General features: G+C 40.8%; 1 protein-coding gene across 1 annotated transcript in view; it reads left to right on the forward strand.

Annotated features, from left to right (window-relative positions):
- LOC136872319 (endothelin-converting enzyme 2) overlaps positions 1-27415 on the forward strand; it is a 274577-nt gene that overhangs the window by 137287 nt on the left and 109875 nt on the right. The window contains exon 8 of the mRNA XM_067146134.2: positions 10830-10954. Coding sequence (XP_067002235.2) covers positions 10830-10954 — 125 coding nt within the window. The remainder of the gene's footprint in view (positions 1-10829; positions 10955-27415) is intronic.

The following is a 27415-nucleotide window of genomic DNA, read 5'->3' on the forward strand; positions in this document are numbered from 1 at the left end:
AATTCTTTTCGACAAGCAGCCATCTTTAATCCAGAGGGAACAGTGCTGCCCTCTTTAGCTACTTACCTTTGAGGCGGTTAATTTGAAAAATTCTTTTCGACAAGCAGCCATCTTTAATCCAGAGAGAACAGTGCTGCCCTCTTTAGCTACTTACCTTTGAGACGGTTAATTTGAAAAATTCTATTTAACAAGCTGCCATCTTTAATGAAAAGAGCATCGTGGTGCTATCTTGCGAGTAATATTTTACGTCACAGCTGTCATCCACCATCTTGCATTGCTAACCTTAGTGCTGCCCTCTTTAGCTACTTACCTTTGACGAGCTGTCACCTGCCATCTTGCATCGCAAACCTCAGTGCTGCACTCTATGTGGTGGCGGATAATTTGAAAAAATCTTTTTGACAAGCAGCCATCTTTAATCAACAGAGCACCGTGCTGCCATCTTTAGCTACCGCCATCTTACATCGCTTACCTCGCTGCTGCACTCTATGTGATGGCGGTTAATTCGAAGAAGTTTAATCACGCATCGGGCAAGCTAGAGTAAGCACGTGCTGTTGTGATGACGTCATTGTGCATGTTTAAACTTGTCCGTTTTCTTAAGAGTAAGTCGATGTAAAGGGATGTGGTAGCGGTAAATTCGAACAAGTTTAAACATGCATCGGGGAAAGCTAGAGTAAGCACGTGCTGTTGTGATGACGTCATTGTGCATGTTTAGACCTGATCGTTTTTCTTAAGAGTAAGTCGGAGTAAAGCAATGCAATAAGTACAACATTTTTGAATGCGATCAAATATTTATTTACAAATGTACTACAACAGTGTTCGTTTTTTGCTGCTGACAAGGTTGGTGTGCTTCTTAACAACGTATGCTTCTGAAATGCCTCCTGCAACATTCAAATTAAACAAAGCATTTAGAAATATATTATACTAAGTATGTTATGCTTTACAGAGAAGATCATATACTACTTACCTTGCTGTTATTCCTTTTCGGAATCATCATCATCATCATCATGAAGTACTAGAGAAAGTTCATTCATACACTGTGTACAGTGTTCAATCCTCGGATTTGGTCCATCCCAATCATCTTCACCATTTTCTCCTCGATGCTTGTAATGTCGTTCACAAGTTCTGCATAAAGCTACTTCGATTGACATCTTACTGTGTAGAGGAAGGATGTCCCAAAAATTATGTACGTAAGAGGCAGCGTACGTATATAAAAATCCTGGTGGTAAGTATTGAATAAGATGTTTCGGCATCGACGATCTACGTTTATAGAACATCTTAATAGCCTCACTCACCCGTGAAACATAAATAAGATGTTGCGTATGAGCATGCAAACAGCATGCACATTTACAGTTTTGTTCCATAGCGTACGATGTCGAAGCACACACTAATGAAAATGAAAAAGATCTATTCTTATTTATAGTCTCGTAACAATATTCGTTAGCGGATGGTAAGTAACATCACTCATATGAATAATAAGACAATAGGCTGCTGTGTTAGCAGGAATGTTTTCAGATGTTTCAAATTCTAAACGAATATCAACTGGAGATTCTTTTATAGATTCTTCGTGATAAGAGCAGTCTATAACTACAATCGGTGCTTTATTTTTAAATTCTTGAGGTGTAAATAGCGGACGATCTTCTTTCTGATAATACGATGATTGAAATTTACAAAACATGTCATAGAGCATCCCAAACTTATTTTTCTCAAAGTTAATGTCGATGTTTTCGTAGGGATACGTAATTCCATTGAGATATAGTCTAACGTGTCTTAATTTGCAGTGATCAAACAGTGAGCTATCTTTTTCGTGATTGAATTTACGATTAGTTTGAAATCCAAAAATAATGTACAAGGGCTTCTCAGTAAAACGTGATGTTTTAACAGCCCAGCTATGCTTGTTTGTAGGTGGTAACACAGGATATTCATGCAGCTCCCAACTTCTAAAACGTATAGGTAATGGTGTATCATTTTCTACAATCTTGAGCAATCGAAGTTTTTCACGATCAGATAAGGTTACATGTGGGATCCGCCACAGTATACGATGCAGTGTTATTTTCGATTCTACAGGTGTTTCTACTGCTTTAAGAGAATTGTAATCACTTCGATCACGGATTAGAATAAGCTCTTGTTTTGCGTTGATTATAATACGTGTAAAGTCTTCTGCGAATCCAAAAATATGTTTCAGTGATAACATACCCGTAAAAGTTCCATCCTCATTAATCATCCAGTTGTTAGTAGCTTTTGGACACCATCCAGCCATCCGCAAAAGATTACTTTCTTCATCACAGAAAGAAGGGTAGAGTTTCATTGCACTTGTAATACCAACATTCTTCGTTCGATCTATTTCAACATTATTTACTTCATATCGCGCTTCAGAAAAGAGAAAAGCTAGAGCATGGTTGTTTAGTTGTGAAGTGCTTGGTCCACTTCCATCAGACTTTTCTAATCGTCCTTCAATATAGAGGTAGCTTTCGTGTGGTAAGGTGTAAACATCTTGTTGATTAATAATAAAATGAATTTCATCATTGTTATTTAATCCAAACGTAAAAGGTTGATAGGAATGAAGCTCACTTCGTACTACACCTTCACGACTTTCTACTGTATTCGTAATGTCTAGCATTTCTTCCATTCTGTTGTAGTAGTGTATATCCCAAATCTTGGAGTATCTGCTTATGGGTATCTGTTAACTCGATGAGTCTCTGCACACATGTAGTATGTCTTCGGAATGTACACCGTGTTTTATAGATGGTTTTCATACTGGTTTAAGATGTAGTTTGTAAGCTACGTACGCATGCTGATCTAAATGAATAAGCTGATTATGTTTATTTACAAGTCTAAGAGTAATGTTGCTAATGTGTTTTACAGACACAGGATGATAAAGAACTACTGCTGGTTTCTCACAGATAGTATATCCACGTTCCTCTGTAACAATGAAGTCATGCAGGACGTGCGAAGGTTGTAGATTACTATTCAAGTCTGTAATAATATTACAAGTAATGTTCACATTATAATCATCGAAGAGTTTTATAGGTTGATCAGATTCGTAACGTACGTTCGGTAGGAGCTCCCTCGATGAAAATCCAAGCAGTGGGCCAATCGAATCAGGTTGTGATTTGAAGTCAATCTTAAATGATGATTCAATAACACATTTATGTGTAATGTTGCTTATAGTGATTGAGAACTTGTAATTATGATTACTAAAACTATCTTCCCCAAACTGATCAATTAACGTACTTTCAATATAGTCGTGAATATCATCTACTGTATAACTACCTGAGGGTAGTGTTAGCACATACTCATCGTAATAGAACTTGTTTAAACCATCACGCACATTATAGATTTTATTGTAGCTTTCAAACGATACTAGTCCAAGACTATGCGGCTGATAACTAAGTTCGATTGGTGGATTAAAGTAGACGGTTGTTTCAGGTCCTTCTCCACGTACAGCAAACGTTCTTTCACTGTTCGTCATCACGTAGATACTAATACACTTTCTCTACTGTCTGGGTTTGATATAAGAACATAAGACATAATCGTCCGCACATGCGTGTATTAAAGTTTTGCACACGGTTTTTATTGTAAACAATGTCTGCACTGCTTCCGAAATAACGTATGAGCTCAAAAGGAGGAGGTAAATCTCCATAGCTATCAAAATACCATACTTTAGATTTACGTTTTACATAAGCAACGTAATGAGTACCAGGTCCACGACTGTCGTCCAAGTTAATTACGGCACTTTCACGTTCACGTGGACGTGCTGGTAGTTGATCGCGCATATACACTCCTCGAAAATAATGAATTCCTAGTTGTTTAGCAAACGTAAAAACTTCATCATGCGTTTGAGCTCGATATGGCAGTGCATTCAGTAGACGTTTTTTGGAGAAATGTAGATACCAAGCCCTTTCTTGTATGGCGCTAGCTTCATGTTCACACCTTTGCCTCGTAACGCAATTGCCTCCATCGTCTTGTTATGACGTTCACTCTCTTTCAACTGTTGTTTCGCTTCTTCTACAGCTTTGACAGTTCTCGCTACAGCGCTAGCCCCACCTAGCAATGACCCTAAAGCTGCTAAGCCAGCAAACAGCGCAGGAAGAAATCCTCCTCGTTTTGGTACAGGAATAATTCGCGCACGTTTACTAAATATTGCTCTACACTTTGGAGAAATTCTCGCTCTTGCTGCGCGTAACGCCTTAGTAATAGCTACACGAGGATATTATTCCCCTCGAATAGCTTTTTGCGCAGCCTTTATAACATCTTTCCATCCAACAGTTTTTACCTTCTTCTTCTTCTTCTTCATGTCGTTTGGATATCGTTGTTTCACCATGCTGGACACGACTTTACTAGTCAAGAGCAAATCATAAACTAACCGTTGCATCTTGTTTCGTTTAATATATATATATTACTATTACATACTTTATGATTCAGTTATCATGAAGATTATAAAGCAGCAAGACACGCTACCTGTTACCGACATTGTACCACATCTCTTACCTAGTTCTAGTACAACTACAAGAAAACGTCATGGAACGTTGTTTCCTTTTACTGTTCGATGTATTATATCAGGTCCGTCGGGATGCGGTAAAACAAATCTTTTACTCACACTTATTACTTCTGTAAATGGTGTACGCTTCGAGAATATTTACGTTTTCGCAAAGTCACTCTATCAGCCGCTATATACTATTCTACAAACTGTAATGCACGATCTAGTTAAAGATGGAATAAGATATTTTAAATTTAATTCACATGAGCAAGTACCATCACCAGACGATGTGCTTCCTAATTCTCTTATGATCTTTGATGATGTTGCAACAGAACAGCAAAACGTTATTCGTGCATTCTTTAGTATGGGTCGGCATAAATATGTTGATTGCATCTATTTGTGCCAAACCTATTCTCGTGTGCCTAAGCAGTTGATACGCGACAACGCAAATGTTATTGTGCTTTTTCGGCAAGATGAGCGCAACATGCGACATGTGTATAACGATCATGTTAACACTGATATGACATTCGATGACTTTAAACGTATGTGTGCTAAATGTTGGTCATTACACCGTTACAGCTTTTTAGTTATTGATAAAGAAAGTGATGTACAGCATGGACGATATCGCATGGGTTTCGATCATTTTATATGCATTAACACAGAATTACAGTAACTACTTGATTAAAAACCACCATCATGTTAACATCTAGCAAGGAGATCACAAAACATATCATCCAAGCTCGAAACAATATTCGACGGAAATTTAAAGAGCTTAAACGTATTCAAGCAGACACGGATTTATTTTTAAAAACACAACTAAGTACACCACTCAAAGAAATTTTTAATTCTACTTCATTACCGCAGTCTACTTCAAGTTTTGCTTCTATGCAAACATCATATCATAAAGAGAAGCATGAAGAAGAAAAGCATGAAGAAGATACGGAAGAGAAGAAGCAGGATGTAGATCAAGAAGAGGAAGATAAGGAAGAAGAAGAAGAAGAACTTAATGATACATCACCATCTAAGCGTGTTGAGTTTTTAACTACAGATGTTATTGCAGAAACACCTACTACATCGACGCAAAATCTACCATCTTTGTCTGAGGTTATGATTACACCAGAGTATCGCAATCAGTTTAGAACTTTTATTCAAGATACCTACGGATCTCTCTTTGCACCTTATATAGAAAAACTTTTTACAGGACAAACTGACACTACCTATGGTATTCGCTACGAAGATGACTGTTTCCGGATAGGAAATTCAAATGTTAAGATTAATAGCAACAAACTCATTGTAAAAGGTGTTACCTATAAACCTACGAAAGGACTCTTAGAACTTCTTTTCTCACGAATACCTGACAAGGATATAATTTTACAAGATGATCTTAAAAAGTATAAAGCAATACTTTTTGCTACTGATGCAACACGACGTAATTACAAGAGAACAGAAGCTGTAAATGCGAATAAGAGTTACAAGTATCGTGAGTTTATTTCTAAGCTGTTTCCGACTGCACGTAGTCTAGACGTTATCTACAAGCCTTTGTTGCCGTATGTGGATGTAAGATACTGGAATGACCCAAACTTACTCGTTGAACGATTACAACTTTTAAGAGCATCGCAAGAGGCTGGTCACACTGGTCACGGATCAGAAATTCTAGAAATAGAAAGAGAACTACGTTATGCCGGTATTATTTTGTAATGGCTCGTCAAGAGAAGATCTCACCTGTAAAGGTAAACATCGCGCATGAGTTACATAAACCAGCACGTCGCACCTACTGTCGCAGACGCGTTATTACACGAGGAAAAGATGATCTCTGGCAAGCAGACTTAGTAGAAATGATTCCATATGCTTCTAGTAATAAGGGCTATAAGTATCTACTTACTGTTATCGATGTGTACTCAAAGTTTGCTTTTGCACAACCCGTGCGTTCTAAAACAGCAGCTGAAGTTAAAGAAGCATTTAAACATATTGTTGAAGAATCGAAACGCTGCCCAAGGCTTCTTCAAACTGATCAAGGTAAAGAGTTTTACAACAAGGATTTTTCTTCTTACCTCAAGTTACTTGGCATTCAACACTACTCTACGTTCAGCAATCTCAAGGCGAGTGTTGTAGAACGCTTTAATCGTACACTCAAAACAATGATGTGGCGAGAATTTACAGCGCAAGGTTCATATCGTTGGATTGATCTGCTACCTAGACTTTTATCTACCTACAACGATACACCTCATCGCACTATCGGAACAAAGCCACGTCTTGTTACAAAGAATACACCTCGTCTAGATGCTATTCATCTTGTAATCAAAACAGCTGATCCACGTCGCCATCGCTTTAAAGAAGGTGATTTCGTTCGCATCAGCAAACACAAGTCTATCTTTGCGAAAGGATACACACCTAACTGGAGCACTGAAATTTTTCAAATCAGAAGTGTTAAGCTTACTAATCCAGTTACGTATTTACTCCGCGATCTCAGAGGACAGCCTATTGAAGGAGGATTCTACATCGAAGAACTGCAGAAAACAAAATATCCTGATCACTATTTAGTTGAACGTGTTATTCGACGTCGTGGTAATAAACTGTATGTTAAATGGCTTGGTTTTAATAACAGCTTTAATTCATGGATTAATAAAGAGGATGTACTTTAAATCTTATGTGTGTGTTTTCTTTTAATCCTCTACGTTTCCTTTCTTCTAAGTCACTAGGACATGCTGTAGGATTAAACAACACCTGTAATATGTTTTGACAATTCATATTTATTTTAGACTATATACATACATTTTTATCCATTGTTTATGTTACGGTCTTTGACACTCAGTTTTCGTTTTATTGCACCAACAACGACAAGTGCTGCTATATTCTTCTGAGCAGCTAAAGCACTAGGTAATAACACATACACACACACACACAGCATAACTTTACGAAGCAGATTTTAACAGCTACACTCTATGCAGGCAGCATGTAACTACGTATCAGGCGAATGTGTTCTAGGGCTGCAGGGGAGATGAAGCACGAAGAAAAGAAGATCAATCACTCTATTGATGAGTCCACGCCCAACATGCTTCCTCATCTTTCTCCCAGCACGTTTCTTCACCTTTTCCTTGTTTACTCTCTCCACAGCCATGATAAGTGTTTATAAGCGAAGACAACTCGTTAGTTTTAGGTCCGTGATACAGTTTAATTAGTTGACATGTACGGCACTGTCTCACAGAAGGTCTTCTAGCTAAACTCACGTGTTCATGATGTAAACTACACGTTTGAAGCTCTGACAAAACAGGATCTTGAGTCCACTCACGAGGCACCTTTTCCCAAATCTTCTTTACAGCATTCGCAGCTACATTAACCAAAAATGCCTTTGGTAATGCATTTAACTCTTCTTCAGTAAAAGTGTTTAGTTTCTTTTTGCATGCATAAAACTTTACGATCGCCTTTTCAACTGCGTTACACTTAGTATCTGTTAGAAATGACATGATGTCTTTACTCTACAAATGTTTCTTTTACACTAAGGTTATTTCGACACTGCACTTTACATATGTTGTTCACTTCCCGGCATGCACTGCGACATAACCAATCAAAGAGCATACCTACATGTTGTAAAGACTGTTTACTTGTTTCTCTGCTATGCTCTTTCGGAAGAGTTTTAAATGATGGGCACCCCAATTCATGCATGTCGATAACTTCACACGATGATGGTAGAAAATCACGCAACCATTCTTTCTTTTCACAACCCTTTAAAAGAACAAGATCTGCTCTTGACAAATGTGCATTCATCATTAAAGGTAGAAAACGATAAGGTATTCCTTTTTCTTCCCACTTCAAACCTAAATTGTTTTCAATCCACTGAGTCTGCTTTTTATCTTCATCTGTTTGCAAACAGTAAGGGAACGGTGGACTAAATACTAAACTAACAAGTTTTGGAGCCCACAACACACTGCAATCTAACACAGCCACCTCTTTAAACACAAATTTGTTTCCATTTACTTTAAAGCCTTGCACATCAACTATTAATGTTTTCGTCATGTTTGCACTCTACACTCTATCACTGTTTCTCGAAGACTAAACCTTTTAGTCAACGAACGGGTTTAAACATGCACAATGACGTCATCACTACAGCACGTGCTTACTCTAGCTTGCCCGATGCGTGATTAAACTTGTTCGAATTAACCGCCATCACATAGAGTGCAGCAGCGAGGTAAGCGATGTAAGATGGCGGTAGCTAAAGATGGCAGCACGGTGCTCTGTTGATTAAAGATGGCTGCTTGTCAAAAAGATTTTTTCAAATTATCCGCCACCACATAGAGTGCAGCACTGAGGTTTGCGATGCAAGATGGCAGGTGACAGCTCGTCAAAGGTAAGTAGCTAAAGAGGGCAGCACTAAGGTTAGCAATGCAAGATGGTGGATGACAGCTGTGACGTAAAATATTACTCGCAAGATAGCACCACGATGCTCTTTTCATTAAAGATGGCAGCTTGTTAAATAGAATTGTTCAAATTAACCGTCTCAAAGGTAAGTAGCTAAAGAGGGCAGCACTGTTCTCTCTGGATTAAAGATGGCTGCTTGTCGAAAAGAATTTTTCAAATTAACCGCCTCAAAGGTAAGTAGCTAAAGAGGGCAGCACTGTTCCCTCTGGATTAAAGATGGCTGCTTGTCGAAAAGAATTTTTTCAAATTATCCGCCACCACAAAGAGGGCAGCACGGTGCTCTCTTGATTAAAGATGGTGGATGACAGCTGAAGAGCGAGTAGAATTTGTTTCCAAACAAGAGCACGTGGAATTTACCACCACCACATAGAGTGCAGCACTGTTCTCTCTAGATTAAAGATGGCGGATGACAGAAAAGCGCATAGGTTTGTAAAGCACGTAGAATTTGCCGCCACCACATAGAGTGCAGCACTGTTCTCTCTGGATTAAAGATGGCGGATGACAGCTGTCAGAAAAGCACATGGGTTTGTAAAGCACGTGGAATTTGCCGCCACCACATAGAGTGCAGCACTGTTCTCTCTGGATTAAAGATGGCGGATGACAGCTGACGAAATTGCCCCGCATGAGGGCAGCACGGTGCTCTATTGATTAAAGATGGCCGATGACAGCTGTCAAAAAAGCACGTGGTTTTGTTTCCCAACAAGAGCACATAGAATTTTTCAAATTGCCGCCACCACATTTCAAAGGTATCTAGCTAAAGAGTGCAGCACTGTGCTCTGTTGATTAAAGATGGCAGATGACAGCTGTCAAAAAAGCACATGAGTTTGTTTCCAAACAAGAACACGTGGAATTTTTCAATTTGCCGCCACCACATAGAGGGCAGCACGGCGCTCTCTTGATTAAAGATGGCTGCTGTCACGTGGAATTGCCTGCCACCACAGGTATCTAGCTAAAGAGGGCAGCACGGTGCACAAAGATGGCTGCTGTCAAAAAAGCATTTTTCAAATTATCCGCCACCACATTTCAAAGGTAAGTAGCTAAAGAGGGCAGCACTGTGCTCTCTGGATTAAAGATGGCGGATGACAGCTGTCAAGAAACACGTGGCTTTGTTTATCTCGCGCTAGTGAGGTTAAGTTGGTAGCACTAAGGTTTAGACCCGTCAAGATGGTAGCACTGCCGATGACAGGTGACGAATTTTGCAGCTACTGCGATATAGAGGGCAGCACAGTGCTTTGTGGTTTAAAGATGGCGGATGACAGCTGTCAAAAAAGCACGTGGCTGTCAAAAAGCACGTGGCTTTGTTTACCTCGCGCTAGTGAGGTTAAGTTGGTACCACTAAGGTTTAGGTCCGTCAAGATGGCAGTACTGAGGTTAGCGATGCGTTGTTGTCTGTCAAAAAGCACGTGGCTTTGTTTACAAATCTGTCAAAAAGCACGTGGCTGTCAAAAAACACGTGGCTTTGTTTACCTCATGCTAGTTAGGTTAAGTTGGCACTACTGAGGTTTAGGCCCGTCAAGATGTACTGAGGTTAGCGATTCGTTGTTGTCTGTCAAAAAGCACGTGGCTGTCAAAAAACACGTGGGTTTGTTTACCTCATGCTAGTTAGGTTAAGTTGGCACTAGTGAGGTTTAGGCCCGTCAAGATGGCAGTACTGAGGTTAGCGATGCGTTGTTGTCGATGACAGCTGTCAAAAAGCACGTGGCTTTGTTTACAAATTCAAATCTCGCGCCAAAATTCAAATTTCCCGCCAAAATTCAAATTTCCCGCGGGAGGAGGAGGCCTCTCCCGAGAGCCGGAGGAGGAGGAGGCCGCCGAATCCCTGTATTATACTACTATTGATATTCCATATCTTTCGACTCCTATCACTGCTGTTTGATCTTTGTACAATGGAATCATCAGTCGATGGAGAAGTTATTGACCATACTGCTTATTGCAGGTAGACTGGGACGTGCTGCTGAGTGAGCTTCTACGTCGTGATATTCCAAAAGACACCCCAGTGCAAGTGTACTCCGAGGATTACTTTGATGACGTTTTTAAAACCTTGAATCGGAAGAAGAAAGGGTAGGTATAGCTCTTAAAATCACTTCCTTCGGCTTATTCACTTTACTGCAGCTGAGGTTACAGCCTGGATTGAATAAGAAGGAATCTACTCGCTTCCACTTCTTGTGTGACTGAATGACTAATTATTAAATCGTATTAATTTTGCTGTCTCTTGTTACACTCATGATGATTTAGAAAAGTGTATTTCTTGTTGTTATACATTTCGTTTAGTCAGCTATAAACAATTTAGTTATTAATTACTTAACCGCTTACTTTATAATGCTTATTAGTTATTGTCCTTTCTATTTTACACTCGTATATATACTTCTATGCCCGCCTCTGAGGTGTAGTGGAGGCCCGGGTTCGATTCCCGGCTCTGCCACGATATTTGAAAAGTGGTACGATGGCTGGAACGGGGTCCACTCAGTCTTGGGAGGTCAACTGAGTAGAGGTGGATTCGATTCCCACCTCAATCAACCTCGAAGTGGTTTTCCATGGTTTCCTACTCCTCCTCCAGGCAAATGCTGGGACGGTGCCTAACTTAAGGCCACGGTCACTTCCTTCCCTCTTCCTTGTCTATCCATTCCAATCTTCTCATCCCCCTCGAAGGCCCCTGTTCAGCACAGCAGGTTAGGCCGCCTGGGCGAGGTGCTTGTCCTCCTACCCAGGTGTATCCTCGACCCAAAGTCTCACACTCGAGGACACTGCCGTTGAGGCGGTAGAGGTGGGATCCCTCGCTGAGTCCGAGGGAGAAAGCAGCCCTGGAGGGTAAACTGATTAACAAAGGAAGAAAAATACCTGGCAGGATGAGTTATGAGTTTATCAATCAATCAATCAATCAATCAATCAATCAATCAATCAATCAATCAATCAATCAATCAATCAATCAATCAATCAATCAATCAATCAATCAATCAATCAATCAATCAATCAATCAATCAATCAATCAATCAATCAATCACTACTGATCTGCATTTAGGGCAGTCGCCCAGGTGGCAGATTCCCTACTGTTGTTTTCCTACCCTTTTCTTAAATGATTTCAAAGAAATTGGAAATTTATTGAACATCTCCCTTGGTAAGTTATTCCAATCCCTTACTCCCCTTCCTATAAATGAATATTTGCCCCAGTTTGTCCTCTTGAATTCCAACTTTATCTTCATATTGTGATCTTTCCTACTTTTATAGACGCCATTCAAACTTATTCGTCTACTAATGTCATTCCACGCCATCTCTCCGCTGACAGCTCGGAACATACCACTTAGTCGAGCAGCTCTTCTTCTTTCTTTCAATTCTTCCCAACCCAAACATTGCAACATTTTTGTAACGCTACTCTTTTGTCGGAAATCACCCAGAACAAATCGAGCTGCTTTTTGGATTTTTTCCAGTTCTTGAATCAGGTAATCCTGGTGAGGGTCCCATACACTGGAACCATACTCTAGTTGGGGTCTTACCAGAGACTTATATGCACTCTCCTTTACATCCTTACTACAACCCCTAAACACCCTCATAACCATGTGCAGAGATCTGTACCCTTTATTTACAATCTCATTTATGTGATTACCCCAGTGAAGATCTTTCCTTATATTAATACCTAGGTATTTACAATGATCCCCAAAGGGAACTTTCACCCCATCAACGCAGTAATTACTGTTAAATTCCGTAACTTTGTTTTCATTATCCATAATTCGTTTAAAAATATTCCATAAATCACTCGGAGGTTGCTGTAAATGGATTGTGATCTATAAAAAATTGTATTATCTTTTCCATGTCTTCGAAACCTCAGGCTACCCTTGCAGCAGTTAAATCACTATCTTGTTCACTAACAATACGTGAAACACTGGTCGGCAAAGTCATTGCACATGCTACTACACAGAATTTAGGATGACTCAAAATAAAAGTTGCACGTTTACTTTCAGTCATTCCAACTCCCTTGAGTTATACCAGAACGAATTTTAGTGCATTTCATGAGCGTTTGCTCAATCTGCATCGAACCAAACCGAACCCCATGGCACTACGCTCTTGCAGGCCTTGGCCTACCAAGTGATTGCTGTTCATCCCGAAGGCCTAAAGATTAAGAGGTGTCGTGTGGTCAGCACGACGAGTCCTCTCGGCCGTTATTCTTGTCTTTCTATTCCGAGGCCGCTATCCCACCGTCAGTTAGCTCCTCATTTCTAATCACGTAGGCTGGGTGGACCTCGAACCAGCCCTCAGGACCAGGTAAAAATACCTGACCTAGCCGGGAATCGAACTCGGGTCGTCCAGGTAAGAGGCAGGGAAGCTACCCGTACACCATGGGGCCGGTGCTCAACGTACATATCGGTCCAAACACCAGACCGCTTCCTGTCCTCTCTTCGTACAGTAAAATGGCCTTTATTCAGCATTTTGTAGAGTTCTGGATTCGTTGTTTTTAGTTCCTGCATTTGTTGAAGGTATATTATTGCACTTTGAGCATAATTACTATGACCTGAACTCGCAATAAGGGTAGCATATGCTGAATGACTGTAAATGCATCTCATTTTCTGGCCGCTCAATGTGCTAGGCCCATAGGTTTATTTTTTATTTTTTGTTGCCATTTACCCCCTAATTCATAATATCATATTCTTCTTCAGCATGAAATGTCCTGTAAGTAGATACCACACATGATTTTTCTTAATCTTTTGTGATTTTCAAGACGGCAGCCAAAAAACGCATTTTGCGCAACAGTACGGATGTACGTTTTTAGTACGTTGATTAGGAGTGTGTTACCTACTATACCCTTACTGGGATTGACTAGGAGACCCAAGCACAATAATGCGCCAGTGTTACCTGTTGAACAATCCCGGATGAGACTATATCGAAGAACGGTCCGAACCGCCAACATGGGTTTCGATTCGCCCTCCTGTTTTCTGGGCGAGCCTTGGCGTTGCTCGAGCACAATGGGAGTGGTGACGTTTGAAGAAATATATAAATAAGAAAATATATTAAAGATGGAATCTTGTCTAATGTGAAAGTACGATTTCTTTTGGTTCAGCTATTTACTGGATACTGCTTTGCACTAATAGAAATGACAAGATCATGTAATGGGGTCACGAATATGACTTTATTTCTGAATTCCGACATAAGGAGGAAGAGCACTATCATAATAAAAAACCTCCACACCAGAAAAAAGGAAAGTATGCAACATAAATTAACTGGCATGAAGGACGTTCAATGATCTGAACTCATCACAGACTTCATCTAGCAATGAAATATAATCCAAATTTGGAAATTAAATATCATCTTGACCGCCTCTGTGGTGTAGTGGTTAGCGTGATTAGCTGCCACCCCCGGAGGTCCGGGTTCGATTCCCGGCTCTGCCACGAAATTTGAAAAGTGGTACGAGGGCTGGAACGGGGTCCACTCAGCCTCGGGAGGTCAACTGAGTAGAGGTGGGTTCGATTCCCTCCTCAGCCATCCTGGAAGTGGTTTTCCGTGGTTTCCCACTTCTCCTCCAGGCGAATGCCGGGACGGTACCTAACTTAAGGCCACGGCCGCTTCCTTCCCTCTTCCTTGCCTATCCCATCCAATCTTCCCATCCCTGCACAAGGCCCCTGTTCAGCATAGCAGGTGAGGCCACCTGGGCGAGGTACTGGTTATTCTCCCCAGTTGTATCCCACGACCCAAAGTCTGAAGCTCCAGGACACTGTCCTTGAGGCGGTAGAGGTGGGATCCCTCGCTTAGTCCGAGGGAAATACCAAACCTGGAGGATAAACAGATTAAGAAGAAGAAGAAGAAATATCATCTTACGTTTCTGTCAGAAATGTCCTTTTTTCGGAAGATCACCTTCATCACATCATTTGAGCAGATGTCGCCTACATAATGCACTCTATTCTTAGCACGTACAACCAGGTCCCTACCCTACATACTTATCACATGAGGGGAATATTTACATCAACACACAACACTTGGGCAAAATTCTCCGGACCCACCGTATACCCTGACACCAGGACAACAACGATGGCAACGATTTTGTTTTTTGAACTCAAAGAAATGAAATAAGACACTGACACAAATATTTTGTGTACAAAAGGAGCATTCCTGAAAGAAAAACGTAGACGCACACTTCTTCTACCCCGTGTGCAAGCTTGATGTATATACAAAGACGCACACAAAATACTGTCAGTCGTGTACACTATTTTATTTACAAATTATATTTACAATCTTCCACACGCACGCACTAATGAACTGCCATCTAGAAACAAAACACTACTACGAAGAATAAGCAGAGACTGCAATAGTTGCATATCAACTGCCAACCCAACAAAACCAATTCACATACTTGACTTCAAACACTTGCTAACACGACTTCCACACAAGTCTCATAAAAACAACCCCACTCTATCCTCAAGACTGCCTCTTGATATACGTTGGCTGGCCAGACTTCTTGAAAAATTTGACATAACATGTTTTCTCGTAAATTTGAGAGTCTCCAATAGCCTATTTACAATGTAAGGAGCTTTCTACATAATTCTCGTTGCACATGGCATTGTTCTGGACTTATAACAGTGTGTTGCGCAATGTCACATTGGATCCGTATACATCATATATACACTGACTGACAGAGCAAATGCAACACCAAGAAGGAGTGGTCAGAACTTTATGCCAATTGCAGGGTAGACTGACGTCACTGAGGTATGCTCATGATGTGAAATGCGCCGCTGTGCTGCGCACGTAGCGAACGATAAATGGGACACGGCGTTGGCGAATGGCCCACTTCGTACCGTGATTTCTCAGCCGACAGTCATTGTAGAACGTGTTGTCGTGTGCCACAGGACACGTGCATAGCTAAGAATGCCAGGCCGCCGTCAACGGAGGCATTTCCAGCAGACAGACGACTTTACGAGGGGTATGGTGATCGGGCTCAGAAGGGCAGGTTGGTCGCTTCGTCAAATCGCAGCCGATACCCATAGGCATGTGTCCACGGTGCAGCGCCTGTGGCGAAGATGGTTGGCGCAGGGACATGTGGGACGTGCGAGGGGTCCAGGCGCAGCCCGAGTGACGTCAGCACGCGAGGAACGGCGCATCCGCCGCCAAGCGGTGGCAGCCCCGCACGCCACGTCAACCGCCATTTTTCAGCATGTGCAAGACACCCTGGCTGTTCCAATATCAACCAGAACAATTTCCCGTCGATTGGTTGAAGGAGGCCTGCACTCCCGGCGTCCGCTCAGAAGACTACCATTGACTCCACAGCATAGACGTGCACGCCTGGCATGGTGCCGGGCTAGAGCAACTTGGATGAGGGAATGGCGGAACGTCGTGTTCTCCGATGAGTCACGCTTCTGTTCTGTCAGTGATAGTCACCGCAGACGAGTGTGGCGTCGGCGTGGAGAAAGGTCAAATCCGGCAGTAACTGTGGAGCGCCCTACCGCTAGACAACGCGGCATCATGGTTTGGGGCGCTATTGCGTATGATTCCACGTCACTTCTAGTGCGTATTCAAGGCACGTTAAATGCCCACCGCTACGTGCAGCATGTGCTGCGGCCGGTGGCACTCCCGTACCTTCAGGGGCTGCCCAATGCTCTGTTTCAGCAGGATAATGCCCGCCCACACACTGCTCGCATCTCCCAACAGGCTCTACGAGGTGTACAGATGCTTCCGTGGCCAGCGTACTCTCCGGATCTCTCACCAATCGAACACGTGGGGGATCTCATTGGACGCCGTTTGCAAACTCTGCCCCAGCCTCGTACGGACGACCAACTGTGGCAAATGGTTGACAGAGAATGGAGAACCATCCCTCAGGACACCATCCGCACTCTTATTGACTCTGTACCTCGACGTGTTTCTGCGTGCATCGCCGCTCGCGGTGGTCCTACATCCTACTGAGTCGATGCCGTGCGCATTGTGTAACCTGCATATCGGTTTGAAATAAACATCAATTATTCGTCCGTGCCGTCTCTGTTTTTTCCCCAACTTTCATCCCTAGATGTATAAATAGAATTGTTGGATGAGAACCTCCAGAAGTCACTTACCAGACTTGAAGTCTCTTCCTTCCTACTTTCATTGCGTCACCGGCTGAACTCATAAAGCATACGGACAATGGAATGTTAGAAAATAGGCACTACATAAAATATAATGAAATTAGGATTCTCTATAATGTGAGAGGAATACAGTAATATTATTAAATGAGAAGAACCTTCGTTGAAATATTATTTGCTAAACATTTTATTATACTGATAAAATCACACGAGATGGTGCCATACTACAACATATGAACAAAGAAACAATCAAGACTAATACAATAATTATATATATAATATGCCGTAACGTCCTTTTAGTTTATTCACAGTTGTAGCTGGCCCTTGGCATACCTCAAATCATTTGATTAATACACACTGACACGTGGCTTTATTTATCTATAACAGTGATACTAAATGGCATCTATTACTTTAATAAGGTAATAAAACTGGATATTAAATAGCATCCATCGTGTTATTTAATTAATTACCATTAATGATGTATTTAATTAACATCATTAGTCATGTATTTAATTATCATGGTTGTGGAAAGTATCACAAGTACATCTACTTTACCACGAGATTGTATCGCCGCATATCAAACATATGGTCTATTTGACCATGACAATTATATATTACACTGAACACATACGTGTATCCTGGATTTAACTAACAAATTATATTCAAAGAAAAATCAGCCAACGCTGGAATCGAACCCATCATCATAGAACACTTTGGGGAATAATAAAACACGTAAACACATTACATAGAAAAAATATCAAACATATATCACACAATATATCTTGAAGATATGGCTTAATCAAGCCATAGTATCAGGTTAAATTCTTCGTTCCAACATGGGTCGAACTCAGGTACAGGAAGGGTTTATCCTTCGCAAAATAAGGAAATTATCCGCGTTATTCATAACGTACCATTAGAATGGAATTGAGACTGTATTGGCGAATGAAAGGGATTCTGCAGGTAAACATTGAGCTTGTTGAAAACGACACAATCTTCTCTCAGACCCTACAAGTCCTCACATCGTAAATCTGTCAACCATGGCAATAGCTGTGTGTCTAGCTCTGCGGCTTACAAAAACACATTGAACTCCTGTTTTCTTTCTTTCTTTCTTTCTTTCTTTCTTTCTTTCTTTCTTTCTTTCTTTCTTTCTTTCTTTCTTTCTTTCCTTTATGTCATCTCGGCTCGTTATCAAGTACGTATTCATTTGAGAGCCATTACTTATTACTCATTATCTGGCTATATATTCAGCCTAATTCAATATATCACAACAGCCATAATTATTATAATCTTTTATCATTCCAACATCTCAAACATGTTACAAGCTTCACCCTTCCATATCATACCACCGAATCTCAAATCTGTTCTATAAATTTACAGAGAAGTCTCCGTTCTTACAGGTTATTTAATTCTTCTCGCATATCTATATATAATTCACATAATACCTCGATTTGAACATCTACAATGATCATCTATTATCATACGGGATTTATAAATACCTGAATCACCTTGAAGCAAACATAGTTTATATTCATACTACTATGAGATCTTTTCCAGATAGTAACATTACGAAGAAGTTATAAGTTTAGCTAAAGCGCTATTATTCACAAAATATGTGCTTCATATACACTAAGAATTTATGGGATCTACATAATAATTCATGCAAATAAGCCTGCTAAATATCAATGATTATTCTCAAATCACTTGAAAACCCTAATTAAAATAATAAATAATATTCTCCCAGTCACACGCGTATAGTGTTCCCTACATTTAATATTGTTGTTAATTATAACATTCTAATATTTACAAAAATAAAAATTGCTACTGGCATGCAAATCTCGTGGTTTAATATATTCAAATCAGTTGTACTTATCAAATGGTGGGTATGGTTTGCCGTCATCTCGAGGTACACCTTAGACTTTTACTCCGCCATGATGAGTGTTCTTCTCCCTGATAGTCCTGGGTTCCTCTTAATCCTACCACGATCGATGTCTCGAACTGTGGTCTTCTTAATTGAGTCTCTGGACGTTCCCTGTAGAAATGACTGCAGGCAATTAGGCGCGATTCTTGTAGGCTCCAGATCTCGGGGTTCGACGACCACTCACGAACATACAGGCAAAATGGGAAATCAGTTAGTAAACACTGTTTATGTACGTTCAAAGGAATCTACTGGTGATAAGATCCACTTAATAACTTTAAATAGATTAATGCAAATAGTGGCAAGTTTGTAGAAATCACTGTTCATTTCCCCCATTAATCACCACGAGTGTCCATGGAGTATGCAAACGCTAATTTTATCAGGAATAATTCTTTAATTTTACTGAAGGTCACTCACTCGTTTGCATCATGAGCCGCAACTGACTGTTGTTGTTATTTAAAATATAAAATGTTGAGATAAGACTTCTATTCATCAATACTTTACATTATATTGTACCACACGGCTTATTTCGCGATATTTTACATAGCACTGATGTGTTTTTCTTCTATGACACAACACTTCATACACTGATATCCAAGTTCACTCCTAACGTGTGAGTACTGCGGCTACACAAATTACAATGGGCTACTGTATCTAGGTCCCGGTTCTACTTATAGCATCCGGACAAAATGATCAGGGAGGAGGTAAATTATGCCTCTGCTCAAAATGAAGGTCCGGTAATCGGAATCTATCAGCGACGTGACAACAATGAAATTATAGCTTGCAATCCCTACTTTCTACTGATCACATATAAAACCAAAGCGATCAGTGGGTCATTCACAATCTTAAAAGCGTCCTTTTAAAAATTCACGCGTCATGGTTCATCATGCAAGACCTCCCACTTTTTTCCACACGTTGTCAGATTTCGGCAGTCATCTTTAATCTGCGTTCTACTGTGTGACAGGCGTCATTACCGATCCACTATTTAAGTATTACATTTATATGAATCAACAATTAGTATTAAATACATCGGTTCGAATGAGACCCGACACATAAATTTCCAAAAATTATTTCAGGTGAAGGTGTTCTTCTTCTTCTTCTTCTTCTTCCGCCTTTTAGTAAATTATGGTGAAGTGGCACCAATGAATGCGGTGTTGAATTGGTAAAGGACATTTATTTCTCAAGAGTTAACACACCTTAATTAAGCCCACTCTCCGACAACCTGCATTTCCACGCGTAGCGTCATCTTTCCTTCTCGCTCGCACGAACAGAGAGCGCGATTTCAAGGTCCAGCGGTAATGCGCTATCCCTTTCTCGTTACAGCGCAGAAAACTGCTACCTTCGGGCTGGGGTATCGCAAATTACATCCCATTCGGCATGTAGACTGCTAATTACTACATTATTTTTCGCAGAATGTTGCGGAAAACGGCATATATAATTGACCAAACCACCTAACATGCCTATGGCACGGTTATGAACGGTCACAATACATACGTACGTACATACATACTGTGCCCTACTGGACTCTGAAGTTCCGGCCAGGCGAAAGCCGGTCTCGAACCCAGAGTACGGTAGTGAAAGAACTCTCACAAACGTGAGCTGGTGCACATAGTCTTACTTGAACACAATCCTCTTCACTCAGCCAAATAAGCAATCTTCTCAGGGATAACATGGGTATAACGGGGCAACAAAAGATAAACAAGAGGATATGTGACAAATCAGGTAAGATTCGTCTATATTAAAAATAGAATAAAATATCTAACAGAAAACACCGCTGCATTCAAAGTTTAACAAATAGGGATTTATTACATAAAATTGAATTATTTACAAAGGATAGAGCTTTTTATTATGACAGGGTAAAATAACGCTGAGCCGATGACAACCAGTTCACTGCCTTCACGAAAACAGTTGTGCTGCAACAAGCATGTTACAATAGTGTAAGTAACGAAGTTTAGAAAGATGGATATCTGCTTACACTCATAAACAGTTATTCCCATAAAATTTACAATGCCTCGCGCCGTCGAACCCCGGTGCTAACAAATATCACGACAAAATGTACAATGACCTGACACGGTCACGAACCCTAGTCCCATGAAGAGTAAGGCGTATAAGATACATATGCAAAAATATAAAAAGGACACACCCAACATATACACGGGTGTCAATATCAAACGGGCCAGTGTTAAAATAACGTAGAACAAATAGGACATAAAAAGATCTCTCCCTGCTTTCAAAACATGAAGGTCGTTTCTTCCCCCTGGCACACTTGACACACTGCAGACAACCATAACCAACTCACAAGCCTGTGACGTCAAGCTCAATGACCTCCACCCTCACCACTTCACTCGCGGCAGTCCCCTAATTTATGAGCTCCAATGGGCGGCAGGCTAAAGTCTTGCCTTTCAAAGAAACATCTCACGTAATCTGCTGCTAAAGCCCTCTTTCAAATACATCTGGGCTATCTGCCCTCGTCTTAATATCTGCCGCAGTATCGCAAATCTTACTTATGCCACTCATGGGCTAAATCCTGGTGCTACAAAAACACTAATCATTAAGCGATAGTCACATAGCCAGACTAGGCATCTCCACATATATTCAATAAACTCTCAATTGTGCTGGGCTCTCTCATATCAATCACAAATCTTAATTCTGCCTATCATGGGCTCATATCTCTTAAATATTCGGACTCGCTCGCTCTATTAGTGAATCTGGGTGAATTACTGGTTACGTCTTGGTCTCAACTATACGTATCTACGTCTGCAGAAACAAATGCCTAAATGCTATATAATAAAAAGTGCCTGTCTGTTAGACTCACCTCCTATGACCAAAAGGAGTTCGATCAGACCCATAAAATCACACATACGTAAAATAATACCACCGAAATGAAATACACACGCTAACAAGGAATCTACAAATATCATCTACCTTAACGTACGGGGTTCGAGCTTGAGGCCTAGCTCTAAATTACAAGGAAACTTTTCCTACCATAACTAATCTGTTGACTGACGGCCTCCATATTCCTATCTAAATTTAAATGACATGCTTGAAACAGAATTGGAAAGCTCTGACCTTATGTTATCGCTGACATTACGGAGCGGCCATCCCTGTGGACCACTGAATCTACCACCTCATGATAGACTGCGGGGCTGGCATCAGATACTGTTGACCACTTGGAGACATTCTTTCTTGTGTTGCGTCTTCGTACAGCTCCCTCTGTAGTTGGAAGGTGTCCCCTTCGACGTTGTGTTGATCAGGTGCTCCCAACGTTCCTGGATCGATGCCCGTTGTCGTGTTGGCTTCAGCTCCTGGTTGTGGCTTCCTTGCAATGGTGATGTCAAACACTCGTTCTGACTTGATGCTGGGGTAACTGAAAATAAATTCATATATTACAGACTGTCCAAACTCGATGCCTGTCTCCACTACTATCGTATCTCACACGTCACATTGACCAAGTCTCGTTCAGAGTTTTAACCTGGTACACAATAGTTTCTTCACTCCTCTCAGTCACTGTTCTTTCACCCTATCACGCGGACAACATATAGTTTCAGAATTCCTAACCTGAGCCAATATTAATTCTAGCAGTTCGTCAGTCATAACTTGACCTCATAGAAATATGAAGCTACTAGTTCATTAGTCTCTTATAAGCAGTACCTCATCTCCCCATAGCATATTCTCACAGGTAAAATCTTAAATTCAGCTGAATATTCAAGTTGATTACTTACTTCCTTGCAGAAATAGCAGTACGGGTAGTAGGTGTAGCTCGAAGACAAAGCGTTGTTCTCAGTACCAACACGCAGTATGACGACTCGTTCAAGCAGCCTTCTGGTCCAAGAATGACTCTGATATGCCCGGCGGCCTTATTTTATAATCCCGGATAGCGTCATCAAGCCGCTTGACTGCGTGCAATCTTCGCGCGCCCGCGAAGTTTTCCCGCATTAAGTATATCATGAGCTCTAATTAGCGAATGCATTAATGAATGCAGCCCTAATGCATATCAAAATAAAGCAGAAATAATACAGGTTGCAATTCTTGTCTCAAATAAAATGCAACTCTTCCGTAACCAAAGATATTAATTTAATTCTTTCTTCCCTCCTATAATAAGTTTAGCCGGGATCTGGGAAGCGTCCCCAATCTTCATCAAGAGGCTTGGCTTGGGACATAACTCCTTTTAATGAGTTCTGGAGATTTCTCATAATGACGCTCGCGCTCACTTCACACAAGAACGCTTCTTCTGGACTCCTTTATGACATATACTGTAAGACACTGGCTTCGTGGGTGGCCTCGTGGGATTCCAATATCCAATACTCAAATTAATACAATTGTCCCAATGAACAGGATGGTTCAATACATACATACATACATGATCATTATAGACTGTTTTGCCTTTCAGCTTTCAGTCTGCAAGCCTCTGCGAATTCACTAAACGTCGCCACAATCCTCGATTTGCAACTAGTGTTGTGGCCTCATTTAGTTCTATACCCCTTATCTTTAAATCGTTAGAAAATGAGTCTAACCATCATGGTCTTGGTCTACCTCTACCGAGCTCGATAACTGCAGTCGCTTAAGTGCGGCCAGTATCCAGTAATCGGGAGATAGTGGGTTCGAACCCCACTGTCGGCAGCCCTAAAATGGTTTTCCGTGGTTTCCCATTTTCACACCAGGCAAATAAAGGGCCTGTACCATAATTAAGGCCACGGCCGCTTCCTTCCCATTCCTAGGCCTTTCCCATCTCATCGACGCCATAAAAATATCTGTGTCGGTGCGACGTAAAGCAACTAGCAGGTATACCTCTACTTCTCTTACCCTCCGTAACAGAGTCCATTATTCACCTAGGTAACCTATCCTCCTCCATTCGCCTCACATGACCCCACCACCGAAGCCGGTTTATGCATACAGCTTCATCCATGGAGTTCATTCCTAAATTAGCCTTTATCTCCACATACCGAGTACCCTCCTGCCATTGTTCTCACCTATTTGTACCAGCAATCATTCTTGCTACTTTCACGTCTGTTACTTCTAACTTATGAATAAGATATCCTGTGTCCACCCAGATTTCGCTCCCGTAAAGTAAAGTTGGTCTGAAAACAGACCGATGTAAAGATAGTTTCGTCTGGGAGCTGACTTCCTTCTTACAGAGTACTGTTGATCGCAACTGCGAGCTCACTGCATTAGCTTTACTACACCTTGATTCAATCTCATTTACTATATTACCATCCTGGGAGAACACACAACCTAAATACTTGAAATTATCGACCTGTTCTAGCTTTGTATCACCAATCTGATATTCAGTTCTATTTAATTTCTTACCTACTGACATCAATTTAGTCTTAGAAATACCATACTCATTGCACCTATTTTCAAGTTCCGTGAAATTTGACTGCAAACCTTCGGCACAATCTGCCATTAAGACCAAGTCGTCAGCATAGGCCAGACTGCTTACTACATTTCCACCTAAGTGAATCCCTCCCTGCCATTTTATACCTTTCAGCAGATGATCCATGCAAACTATGAACAGCAAAGGTGAAAGATTACAGCCTTGTCTAACCCCTGTAAGTACCCTGAACCAAGAGCTCATTCTAGCATCAATTCTCACTGAAGCCCAATTGTCAACACAAATGCCTTTGATTGATTTTAATAATCTACCTTTAATTCCATAGTCCCCCAGTATGGCGAACATCTTTTCCCTCGATACCCTGTCATATGCTTTCTCTAGATCCACGAAACATAAACACAACTGCCTATTCCTCTCGTAGCATTTTTAAATTACCTGGCGCATACTGAAAATCTGATCCTGACAGCCTCTCTGTGGTCTGAAACCACACTGGTTGTCATCCATCTTCATGTCAAACTTACTGGCCTGAAAATTACAGGCCAGTAAGTTTGACATGCATTGTATGTAAGCTTTGGGAAGGCATTCTTTCTGATTATATTAGACATGTTTGTGAAATTAATAACTGGTTCGATAGAAGGCAATTCGGTTTTAGGAAAGGTTATTCCACTGAAGCTCAACTTGTAGGATTCCAGCAAGATATAGCAGATATCTTGGATTCAGGAGGTCAAATGGACTGTATCGCGATTGACCTGTCTAAAGCATTTGATAGGGTGGATCATGGGGGACTACTGGCAAAAATGAGTGCAATTGGACTAGACAAAAGAGTGACTGAATGGGTTGCTATATTTCTAGAAAATAGATCTCAGAGAATTAGAGTAGGTGAAGCTTTATCTGACCCTGTAATAATTAAGAGGGGAATTCCTCAAGGCAGTATTATCGGACCTTTATGTTTTCTTATATATATAAATGATATGAGTAAAGGAGTGGAATCGGAGGTAAGGCTTTTTGCGGATGATGTTATTCTCTATAGAGTGATAAATAAGTTACAAGATTGTGAGCAACTGCAACGTGACCTCGAAAATGTTGTGAGATGGACAGCAGGCAATGGTATGTTGATAAACGGGGTTAAAAGTCAGGTTGTGAGTTTTACAAGTAGGAAAAGTCCTCTCAGTTTTAATTACTGCGTTGATGGGGTGAAAGTTCCTTTTGGGGATCATTGTAAGTATCTAGGTGTTAATATAAGGAAAGATCTTCATTGGGGTAATCACATAAATGGGATTGTAAATAAAGGGTACAGATCTCTGCACATGGTTATGAGGGTGTTTAGGGGTTGTAGTAAGGATGTAAAGGAGAGTGCATATAAGTCTCTGGTAAGACCCCAACTAGAGTATGGTTCCAGTGTATGGGACCCTCACCAGGATTACCTGATTCAAGAACTGGAAAAAATCCAAAGAAAAGCAGCTCGATTTGTTCTGGGCGATTTCCGACAAAAGAGTAGCGTTACAAAAATGTTGCAATGTTTGGGTTGGGAAGAATTGAGAGAAAGAAGAAGAGCTGCTCGACTAAGTGGTATGTTCCGGGCTGTCAGCGGAGAGATGGCGTGGAATGACATTAGTAGACGAATAAGTTTGAATGGCGTTTATAAAAGTAGGAAAGATCACAATATGAAGATAAAGTTGGAATTCTAGAGGACAAACTGGGGCAAATATTCATTTATAGGAAGGGGAGTTAGGGATTGGAATAACTTACCAAGAGAGATGTTCAATAAATTTCCAATTTCTTTGAAATCATTTAGGAAAAGGCTAGGAAAACAACAAATAGGGAATCTGCCACCTGGGCGACTGCCCTAAATGCAGATCAGTATTGACTGATTGATTGATTGATTGATTGATTGATTGATGTATATCCGCAAGTGCTGTGACAAAATAATGTTTTCTCCTTTTTTTTTTTCTCCTCTCAATGACTGATCGCACCTTCCTTCCCAAGATACCTGGTATACTAACCAATGAGATACCTCGATAGTTGTTGCAATCCTTCCTGTTCCCTTGCTTATAGATAGGTACAATTACTGCTTTTGTCCAATCTGAAGGTACCTTACTAACATTCCATGCTAATTTTACTACTCTATGAAGCCATTTCATCCCTGCCTTCCCACTATACTTCCCCATTTTTGGTTTAATTTCATCTATTCCTGCTGCTTTATGACAATGGATTTTATTTACCATCCTTTCCACTTCCTGAAGCGTAATTTCACCAACATCATTTTCCTCCTCCCCATGAGATTGGCTGTTCGCAACACCACCACGATGATTTCCTTTTACACTGAGAAGATGTTCAAAATATTCCCTCCACCTCTCCAGTGATTCCCTGGGATCTATTATCAATGCACCTGAATTACTCAGAACACTGTTCATTTCCTTTTTCCCTCCCTTCGTAAGATTTGGTTTGAGAATGACGAGCCCGACGTCGTCTGGTATAGAGTTCTAGACCCGCGCAGCACCTGCTGTGAGGTGGTGTTTGCGGGATGTTCCTGTTGCAGGAGCGGGTGTCTCAGAGAGCTTGGTAAACCTGGATATATGATCCCAGAGAGGACACAAAACGGGGTGCTTCTTCTTCCTGCTCTCTTTGCCTTTTTATTGCTATCGATATTCGATGTGAACTTGGCTCAGTTTTACGGGTGAATGCCCTTCCTGTCATGAGTTGTATGTTGCGAGATGCATTGGTTGGTAGAGTGGTGTGTAGCATGTAGTTGGAGAGAAGTTTGTTACGGCAACCACCCAACCCCAGAATCAGAGGATTAACCAGATTAAAATCTCCAACTCGGCCGGGAGTCGAACCTAGGATTCTCTGATCCGTCTGCCTCGATGCTGACCATTCATCCAAGGAGTCGGACTATCTAATTAATATCTAATTTGTACATTTGATCTGTGTATTTTTTGCTTGTAAGCCAAATGATATTATTATTATTATTATTATTATTATTATTATTATTATTATTATTATTATTATTATTATTATTATTATTATTATTATTATTATTATTATTATTATTATTATTCAACTTCGCTAATCGGCCAACTAGGGACCCTGATAAGCCTCAATTTACATTCTGGCATTTGTTCATTTTTCGCTTGATCCACATGGTCTTTATTAGCTCACTATGTTTAGCACGACGTTCTTCTGTCCATTTAGCACCAGTTGCCCGTTTATCGTCCCAGATAGTCCCAAAAGTCTTGATGGCT

This window comes from Anabrus simplex, chromosome 4 (genome assembly GCF_040414725.1).
Source record: "Anabrus simplex isolate iqAnaSimp1 chromosome 4, ASM4041472v1, whole genome shotgun sequence".
Lineage (NCBI taxonomy): Eukaryota > Metazoa > Arthropoda > Insecta > Orthoptera > Tettigoniidae > Anabrus > Anabrus simplex.